Here is a 10,723-nt window from a genome sequence, read left to right as displayed (position 1 = left end):
GTATATATTGCATTCCCACAGGCCAATGGCAATGAAGAATGAAGATGAGACTGCAAGAAAGTCAGCCACAACCAAGTACCTACAGAGCATAAGGCAGGTCCTGAAGAGCCAACTGAATGGCAAGAACAAAGTCTGAGCCATCAACACATATGCAGTCCTTGTCATCAGATACCCTCCTGATACAGCCTGGCAAAAGCCACTGATATCAAGACTCAAAAGTGCCTCACAATGCATGTCCAGCATCCTGAGACTATTCACTAAGAGAAAGGAAGGTGACAGAGGGTTAGTGAGCTTCCAAGGCGATATACAGAATGAAACAACTAAGATTCTATATTACATTAGGAGGAAAGCCCCCAATGATAAACTGATGAGTGAATGTCTTGGGCAACAGCAGAAACTCAGTGTGGAAAAGGCAGCACAAAAAGAGCCATCATGAAAAGATGGATGGACTGGACTGAAGGCCAGCGCAGAGGCACTAATCATGGCAGCACAAAAACAGGCCCTCAGACCAAAAGCAATAGAGGCTGAAGTTTACCATACCAGACAAGTCCCAAGTTGCAGGCTGTGCAAAGACGCCCCAGAGACAGTCCAGCACATAATAGCAGGGTGTAAGATCCAGGCAGGCAAAGTATACATGGATTGCTATAACCAAGTGGCTGGAAAATATACAGGAACATCTGTGCTGACTTTGGACTGGAGGTCCCACAGTCAAAGTGGGAGACTCTACAAAGGAGGGTGGAGAATGGAAGGGTTAAGATACTGTGGAACTTCCATATCCAGTCTGACAAACAGGTGCTGGCTGACCATTGACCAACAAGACATTGTTGGAAAGCAAATGAAGAAAGCAGTGTTAGACGTAGCAATCCCAAGTAACAGTAACATCAGAAAGTAGGAGCACAAGAAGCTTGAGAGATACCAAGGGCTGAAAGAGGAAATACAGATGTTGTGGAGTCAGTGTCCATAATATCAGTAGTCATCGGAGCACTTGGTACTGTGACACCCAAACTGTAAAAATGGCTCTAGTAGATCCCAGGAAAAACCTCAGAAATCTCTGTACAGAAGAATGCAGTCCAAGGTGCAGCTAAGATACTGCTCAGAACCCTCCGACTCCCAGGCATCTGGTAGAGGTCCAAATTTTGAATTAAACTGGAACCATCCAAGTAGAAGAGTAGGTCTTGAACGTAATGCACCCTTTGGTAACCCATTATTACAGTGCAAATGATGTGCAGTCTATCAACAGTCCTGTTCTGGCCTCCAGCATTAGGTTAAATGTATTTCATAGCAGGTTTTCCACAATTTATTTGGAGGAAAATTACAATATCTGTAGCTTTTATTATTAATATTATTTTCCATTTTCCATCCCCTGCGTGTGGGTAAATGCCAGACTTGACTGTCGTTTTATAAAGTGAGCAAAAACATACTGTGTGTGGAAAAAGGTTAATGTATTCTCAAGTTAATGATTTAAGCTGGAAAGGGTTCCATTTTTTTATTAAAGTATACTCTAAACAAGAATTATTCATGTAGATGTCGTCTTATACATACCTTTATGTCCCTTACTAGATTTACCTAATTTTCAATTGAGTGCTTTGGGCCCTTTGTCTTAAATGTATTGTGACATCAATTCATTCTTCTGTTTTTTTCCATATGATCTTATGTCAAAATATGCACATTTGTACATATTCATGAAATAAATTGGAACTCAGAGGCTATGAATTATTTAGTGTTTACTTCACATTGCTTCTATCCAATATAAAAAGAAATAAAATTACTGCTGACATTGTCTTATATCATCAGCATCCACAAACAGGAAGACATTACCCATTTTAAAATGAGGTTCTATGAAAATAGTATGAACAGTTAAAATCGTATCTGTTATAGATGTCTCCTTGCCTCTACAATGTCAGTTTGGAGGAATAATGTTAAATTCAGAAAAGTCTTACAAGCTAACAGCTAGTTTGAGTGGGACCAACATCAATGTGGATTGTATTAAAACAACACTCTTAAAAATCTGATCTTGGTTCATGCTTACGCTGTTTTACAGTCAGTTCTAAATGACAGTGTTATTTGCATACTTTTATTTTTCACAACATTAGCAGTTACAGCAGCAATTAGCTCTAGCACAGAGGTACAGCCTGGAGCACCATCAGCAAAAATAATGCAATGTTTCTACCAAAATAACCGTGTCATGCAAAACTGTTGGCATTGCGTGGTTTAAAATATAGGATTTGCTTGAACCTCAATAAAATTTTCAATACTGGTCTTGTTTTAAGCTGACAAAATCTGCTTTAAATGTAGGTCTATGAGCTAATTTTGGGTTGTCAGAGCAGACCCACTTCCAATGTGGCTTTTGTCATAAAAAAAACAATTTTATTTTGAAAATTTGAATTGATAGATGTGTTAGGGCTAGCTGTTGTTGCAATCAGAACTATCCATCCATCCATTATCTTTTACCTGCTTCTTCCATGTTGGGTCATGAGGGTCATCGGTAACTCTTGGGTCGGGTCGGACTCGGAAAAAATGGGTCAGATTTTTTCCAAGTCCGAGCAGAAGGGTAGCTAAACCTGAAAAGACAAAAATAGAACAAGTATCCTGAAGAAGATTTTGAAGATAATATTTTTGCAGGATGACTGAAGAGATCTCAGTGCATTCCAGGTGTGAAAGTTACAACAACCAAAAGCCATAGCACTCATCAGCAATGGGAGATGTGCATTTTGATAAACGAACGGCAAGGTCTGCAAAAGGAGTTAGACTGCAAAATAAAAAATGAAATGAAAAACAACAGTGTGAACGCTTCAGTTTTTCAAATTATACAAAATGTTCTTCATATTTGAGGGTTCTCTGCAAAATACTCTATAAATTCACCTTAACGGCATTACATATGTGTTTACTTACTGAACACCTTTTGTTTCAGGCTCAATCTGGGTAAGAATGACCAGCTGACGTTCTACGACGGCGACGACCTGACGGCCAACATCCTGGGTCAGTACAGCGGCACACGGCCCCACTTCAAGCTCTACACCTCAATGGCTGACGTGACCATCCAGTTCCAGTCTGATCCTGCCACCAACATTTACGGTTACAACAATGGATTTGTGGTTCATTTCTTCGGTAAGACAGCTGTTCTGTTCTTTTTATAAACTCTAATAGATTTTTCTCTGTGTAGCGCACATCAATAACTTTATTTATTTATTAAACGAACAAGTAAAATCAATCATTTATTAAAACAACACAAAGAAACAAGAATACTGAATGTTATCTGCAGAACAGAGCTGTTCTTCTTATGCCTCTTTGCCTCTTCCTTCATTTCTCATACTGTGCATCTGTCATGTATTTTATTTTTATTTTTTGACTTACCTGAGGTGAAACAGAATTAGGTAACAGCAAACAAAGGAGCACAGTAATAAGATACACATTGACATCAGCTGTTTTCTTGCTGCTGGCCATGTATGCAGCACTGAGGGAGGCCCAGATTGACGGGTGCCAAACCACATGCTGAGCTCCTTCCAGCACACATCACAAGCCTCTATTTACATTTTTCTCTCTAACCGTGGCTGTTTAGAGCACAAAAAAACAAATAAATACACACAATTGTGCATTCACATTGATTCCCTGCAGAGGTTGTTGCATACAGACGCCTGGCTTTCCTCGAGGCTCTTAAACACACTTCTTCCATTATGCATCCTCCAAAAATTACAGTTTCATTTATTTTGCTCCTGTATCTTGAATTTTCATTTAAAATTGTTGTTTTTTAAATGACACCATAACTCATTGACTTGATTGCCAACAGAGGTGCCAAGAAATGACACTTGCCCAGAACTACCGGAGATCCCCAACGGATGGAAGAGCACGTCCCACCCCGACCTGATCCACGGCACCGTCGTCACATACCAGTGCTACCCTGGGTTCACGCTGGTGGGCTCCGAGATCCTCATGTGCCAGTGGGATCTCAGTTGGAGCGGTGATGTTCCAAAGTGTGATGAAGGTGAGAAGAAGTCAACTAAAGTTGAGTGACTTAAGCTGTGTGGCATTTCAGGTTTAGGATGGATTCAAGGTTTTGATGTTAGCGGTCAGTCAGAAGTGCACATGTACCAGTGTGCATTAAAAAAATGGGGCAAAAACTAAGAGGCATGACTGTCAGCATGTAAGATGGTATAGCATTTAAATTATCTGCAGAAGATGCAACAATTCAGCGCAAATCCCTGATCAAACTCACTGGTCAAGTTGAGTTGTAGATTACAAACTGATCCATGGCTAATGAGAAGAGAACACACAGTGTGCTTCAAAGTTTGTGAACTCTTTATAATTTTCTATATTTCTGCATAAATATGACCTAATACATCATCAGATTTTCACACAAGTCCTAAAAGTAGATAAAGAGAACCCAGTTAAACACATGAGACAAAAATATTATACTTGCTCATTTATTTATTGAGGAAAATGATCCAATATTACACATTTGTGAGTAGTAAAAGTATGTGAACCTCTAGGATTAGCGGTTAATTTGAAGGTGAAATTAGGGTCAGGTGTTTTCAATCAATGGGATGATAATCAGGTGTGAGTGGGCACCCTGTTTGATTTAAAGAACAGGATCTATCAACGTCTGCTCTTCAAATTATTTGTAGTGATTCTGTGTCTAACTTGTCGTGCATTAGATCAGGAACTTCAAAATCAAGACGGGATTTATTAATCAGAACTAAGCTTTCTCATTCTCAGCTGGTTAAGGAAGGAAGAAGTATTGTGTTTATGTGGGTACCTGCACATACAGGGATTCCGGGAAATGAAAAGGCTGATCAGATTGCTAAACATACTATTAATAGAGACAATGTAGACATAAATATCCAATTATGCAAAACAGAAGGTAAAAGTAGTGTATGGAAACATATTAATCAGTTATGGGAACAGAAGTGGGAACATGAAACAAGGGGAAGACAACTATATGCAATACAGAATACAGTCTACAGTTCCAGGTATTATGGAGGAAATAGGAGGGAGGAATCTATATTAGCAAGATTTAGAATAGGTCATACAAATCTGAACAGTACTTTGTTTATTATAGGGAAACATAATAGAGGACATTGTGACTTTTGCCAGAGTATAGAAACTGTGAACCATGTTATTTTGGACTGTTTTATAAATCCAGCTGAAAGGAAACATCTACTGGACAAAATGACAAATGAAGTAACAAGTCCTATATGTTTGAAGAGCATATTGGAATGGGGATCCAGTAAATATGGTCGCAAATACTTTATGTACGGTATTTCCTGAGGGCAATGGGTTTATGTAAGAGAATCTAAGTAGTTATAAGTACTAGTACCTTTAGATGGCGGTAATACACCTTGAGGTATGTACGCTGCCGTTAAACTTCACAGAAGAAGAAGAAGTCTGCTTTTCACAACATGTTTGTGGAAGTGGATCATGACAGGAATAAAGGAGATTTCTGAGGAGCTCAGAAAAAGAGTTGTTGATGCTCATCAGGCTGAAAAGTTACAAAACTATCTGTAAAGAGTTTGGACTCCATCAATCCACAGTCAGAGATTGTGTACAAATGGAGGAAACTGAAGACCATTGTTACCCTCCCCAGGAGTGGTGGACCAACAAAGATCACTCCAAGAACAAGGTGTATAATAGTCAGCGAGGTCACAAAGGACCCCAGAGTAACTTCTAAGCACCTGAAGGCCTCTCTCACATTGACTGATGTTGATGTTCATGAGTCCACCATCAGGAGAACACTGAACAACAATGGTGTGCATGTCAGGGTTGCAAAAACAAAGAACATTGCTGCTCATCTGCAGTTTGCTAAAGATCACGTGGACAAACCAGAAGATTGCTGGAAGAACATTTTGTGGACAGATGAGACCAAAATAGAACTTTCTGGTTAAAATGAAAAGTGTTCTGTTTGGAGAAAAGAAAACTCTGCATTCCTGCATAAGAACCTGATCCCATCTGTGAAATATGGTGGTGGTATATCATGATTTGGGGCTATTTTGCTGCATCTGGGCCAGGACGGCTTGAAATCATTGATGAACAATGAATTTTGAATTATATCAGAGAATTATAAAAGGAAAATGTCAGAACATCTGTCATGAACTGAATCTGAAGAGAATGTGGGTCATGCAGCAACAATGACCTTAAACACACAAGATGTTCTACCAAAGAATGGTTCAAGAAGAATAAAGTTCATGTTTTGGAATGGCCAGGTACTGAAAGAAAAGGTTCACATACTTTCACCGCTCACAAATATGTAATACTGGATCATTTTCTGCAATAAATAAATGACAAAGTACAATATTTTTGTCTCATTTGTTTAACTGGGTTCTCTTTATCTACTTTTAGAACTTTTATGAAAATCTGATGTTTCAAACTTTCAAGCACCACTGTGTGTGGAGCATTAAGAGTTTATAATTTTTTTTTGATCTATTTATAATAGGTTATGAATAAAAGAGTTGCCCTAACTGTGCATAACTGACTAACTATAAATAAGCAACTATTGCTGTTAAGATCACACGTCCCTTCAGAATCTCAAAGCTTCAATCCAAAATAGATTTTCATAAAGAAAACAGGTTCTTCAAGTGCTACTAAAGATTTTATCCTTTTTTTTATCTTACCACCATTTATTTTTCATCCACCTCAGTTTTGTGGTGAATATTCGTGAACTTCAATAGAAAATAACACCTTAAGACATTAGGCATCAGAGAAAAAATAAAATAAAATTCTCCATGTATCAAACACATGTTTCATTTTTAACAGTTTCTACACACAATTTGGTAATAACTGGCAATAATTTAACATTCCTTTATGCCCAGATGTGCAGCACCAAGCTGTTTGTTTTATAGACTTTATATAAGCTACATTCCTTTTTAAAATAAATTCTCTTATTTGTTTCTAACCACTTTTATGTTCTCACACAGACGTTTGACTTGACAGATGACATTTACCATGCCCTAAAATAATTTGCTCATGTTTATAATAATAATAATAAAAAAAAAATAAAAACGGTTTGGGTGTCATCATGCCTGATTCACTGTGGAACTGTCACAGTTGGCGTACGTTTGGACCCAGATGCAGGCAAGCACGAGGAGCAAAGGAGGTTCAAGTAAAAATGTATTTATTAAACAAACAAACAAAAAATTAAAAGTTGGCGTGGAAGCAACAACTTACATCTTAAAGAACACAGGGTAAGACGAGAGGAGGACTGAGACAGATGGGAAAGCAAAGCAATGACCTGCAGTGAGGCGGTGACAAAAACTGGCTATATATATATATATAGAGAGAGAGAGAGGAAAGTGGAAACACCTGAAACTGATTAGTGATAGCAGACAGGTGAGAGAGGCAGGCAGGACTGGAAAAACACTGAGAGCTCACTGAGGGCAGAATAGTCATGATCCACTGAAATAAGGATTGATCTAATACAGAAACACAAAAAGATAAGAGTCTAAACTAACCAGGGTAGATACAAGAAACAGAAACTCACTAAGTGATAATCACGAAAATAACCAAATTACACACCATCCATCTATTATTTTTACCCGCTTCTTCTATTTTGGGTCACTGGGGTCACCGGTGCACATGTCCGGCAATCATTGTACGGGGGGCGGGGTACACCCTAGACAGGTCTCCAGTCCATCACAGGGAGACATAGAGACAAACAACCATTCCCTCTCTCACTCACACCTAGGGACAATTTAGATTTACCAATCAGCCTAACATGCATGTTTTTGGTCTGTGGGAGGAAACCGGAGTGCCCGGAGAAAACCCACGCATGCACGAAGAGAACATGCAAACTCCACCCAGAAAGGCCCCCCAGACCAGGATTTGTACCGGAGACCTACTCACTGAGAGGCAGCAGTTCTACCAGTTGCGTCACCGTGCTGCCCATCAAACAAATCATCGAGTAAAAAAAAAGACAAACACATCCATCACAAAGCAGACAAGCAGTCTGTATAAACAGTATATACAAATAATAATTTAACTGTATTTATCTGAGGGACAGACTGCTTTGAGTTTAACTCCATCACAGAACTCTCATCTTGAGCAAGCATGAAGGCGACAGTGGAAAGAAAAAACTCCCTCATGAGGAAAAAACCTTTAGCAGAACCAGGCTCAAGACAAGCGGCCATCTGCTTCGACTGGCTGGGTTTGAGAGGAACAGGAAGAAGGAACAGATACACAATGGCAGGTCCAGAATCACATGTTAAGATAGAAATAGTATCAAATGAAAACTATTCATTGTAACAATTAATTTAAGGAAATTAGGTAAATGTATCCTCCAGTAGTCTAAGCCTATAGCAGCACAACAAGCCAGCCCTAACTATAGGATTTATCAAAAAGGAAAGACTTAATCCCAGTCTTAAAACTGGACAATGCGTCAGACTCACAGACAGAAACTGGAAATTGGTTCCACAAGAGAAGAGCCTGATAACTGTCTTCCTCCCATCTTCCTCCCATTGTGATTTTATAAACTCTAGGAACCACGAGTAAACCTGCAATCTGAGAGTGAAATGCTCTGTTAGGAAAATATGGAACAATAAGATCTGTAATATAAGATGGACCTAGGTTGTTGATTGCTTTAGAGGTTAAAAGTAAGATTTTGAATTCAATTCTGGACTTGAATGAAAAGTAAATTAACATAGAATTGTTGACACAGTTGTGAGTCTGACATTAATAATGCACAAATTCAAGCATCTAAAGAACTAAAATATATGAATAAAATACAGAACAACATTTTATTTCCGCCTAATTGCCATTCAAAGGAGAACCAGCGGGACATTAAAAGTGAGGAAGGTCATGTTCCTGCTTCAGCTGGTGCATCATTCATAAATAAACTGTTAGACTGATAAAGTCCCAGCAGAACAAATATTAACCCTCACACTATAATAATATGGGAACACATCACAAAACTGATTAAACTGGTCCATTCATAACATTCACTGACGCTGATGCATGCAACTTATTATAAATACCATGGCACTTTTCTGTTCCTCTGCTTCTACCACCATCAAGCTGTAAAACGATATATTTTTTTGTTCTTGTTTCATCCCACAAGTTCTGACATGTCGAGATCCTGGAAACGTGGAGCACAGTCGCAAAGTAATCACAGGCAGCCGCTTCTCCGCTGGGTCAACAGTCCAGTTCGTCTGCAACAAAGGCTACGTCCTCTCTGGCTCCAGTATCCTCACCTGCTACAACCGAGACACCGCCACGCCCAAATGGAGCGACAGGCTGCCCAAGTGTGTCCGTAAGTTACGTACAGGATATTTAACCCACCTCACGTCCTCGCTGAGCCAACATAGACTTCTGTTTTCTCTCCTGTGCTGCTCAGCTGAAAAGTACGAGCCGTGCCGAAACCCCGGCGCAGCCTCCACCAGCACGCAGAGCTCTGAAAAGGCCTTTTACCAAGCGGGAGAGACGTTAACGTTCTCCTGCCACACGGGCTACGAGCTGCAGGGAGGGGCCACCATCTACTGTGTCCCTGGACACCCGTCGCAGTGGAACAGCACCCCTCCTGCCTGCAAAGGTGAAACAATGACTGTTGGAAGAGAACAGCATCAGTGCCTGGACATAGAAAATCCACCAGAACTTTCCTGTGTGACATTGACTTTGCAGCTGTTCTCCTGCTTCTGTCTTTGACCAATATTCAATTGTTTGTTTGCAGCATCCTCAGCGCAGTATGTGAATGAGCGCAGGCTTGATGGTGAGCCGTGTAGCCGTTTATGTTGTTTCTTTGTTTGTTGAAAATTGCACACAAATAATGTTTTGTGTGTTTTCCCACTCCTTCAGTTCTTAATATGGATTACAGCATGGAGGGAACCAATATCACTCTTGCAGTTTTTATTCCAACCGCCATAATCCTGGTGGTTGTTTTGGGGATTTACGTCTACTTTGCAAAGTAAGAGCCGACTAAACATTAATCTGTTTCATTTGTGATCAAAAGCTTTTTTTTTTTTTTTTTTTTTTTTTACGGGACGTTCTATGGTTCTCTTCCCTCTTTGCTCAGACTTCAAGGAAAGTCTATCCGCATGCCGACGTCCTCGCCCCCGTACGACAACATGACAGAAGAGTCGGCGTTTGACAACCCCGTCTATGAGAGCGGAGTAAGTACAGATGTCATGAGCATGCAAGATGTTGAGTCACAGGACACCAGTGTGCTGTCGTGATCCTCTCCCATCTGGCTGTCATCTCCCGCGTCATCTCATGTTGCACCAGCAGAGGGCGCCATTCTCCTCATCCTCCATGGCCACGCTCATCAGCAGCAGGAGCAAAAAGGACATTTTCTTTCATCCTCCTCTGAGGTCAGAGGTCATATACAAACTGGATTGTTCATGCTTCATCTGGGAGTGAAACAGTGGACATGTTGTTTCCATTCCACTTTTCCTTCCATGTGTTCTACATCTAACCTCGTTTTTTAGGTTAATAAATGTTTCCACATGGGTTTTCTCTTTATTATTGTTTTTTTTTTTTTTTGGTTCTTTAGCAGTGGCAGACTCGTAATAGATACTAAACCCTCTCAGTATTTGGCTTTACTGCAAAACAACTAAAAGGTGAGTTGTTGTCTTTTAATTGTTGAATTTGAGAGCACATCAGACTCACTGTTTATTGTTCAACAAAGCTTTTTTGTTGTTTATGGTTTTGTTTGTTGTTGTTGTTGTTGTTGTTGTTGTTGTTGTTGTTTTGCAATTGGCCATTTTTCTTGACAGCAAACTAATCTTTTTTTTGTTGTTGTTAA

The 10,723-nt window shown here is 39.7% G+C and overlaps 1 protein-coding gene across 1 annotated transcript in view; it reads left to right on the top strand.

Annotated features, from left to right (window-relative positions):
* Positions 1-10,154, top strand: part of LOC119420642 (seizure protein 6 homolog) — a 199,489-nt gene extending 189,335 nt beyond the window's left edge. The window contains exons 10-16 of the mRNA XM_037688061.1: positions 2,912-3,108; positions 3,788-3,982; positions 9,044-9,235; positions 9,320-9,514; positions 9,653-9,691; positions 9,778-9,886; positions 9,995-10,154. Of these exons, the coding sequence (XP_037543989.1) occupies positions 2,912-3,108; positions 3,788-3,982; positions 9,044-9,235; positions 9,320-9,514; positions 9,653-9,691; positions 9,778-9,886; positions 9,995-10,154 (1,087 nt within the window). The remainder of the gene's footprint in view (positions 1-2,911; positions 3,109-3,787; positions 3,983-9,043; positions 9,236-9,319; positions 9,515-9,652; positions 9,692-9,777; positions 9,887-9,994) is intronic.
* Positions 10,155-10,723: the final 569 nt, after the last annotated feature.

The sequence above is a fragment of the Nematolebias whitei genome, chromosome 14 (genome assembly GCF_014905685.2).
Source record: "Nematolebias whitei isolate Nwh7 chromosome 14, NemWhi1, whole genome shotgun sequence".
NCBI classification, from domain to species: Eukaryota; Metazoa; Chordata; class Actinopteri; order Cyprinodontiformes; family Rivulidae; genus Nematolebias; species Nematolebias whitei.
This window is presented reverse-complemented; position numbering and strand designations above follow the sequence as displayed.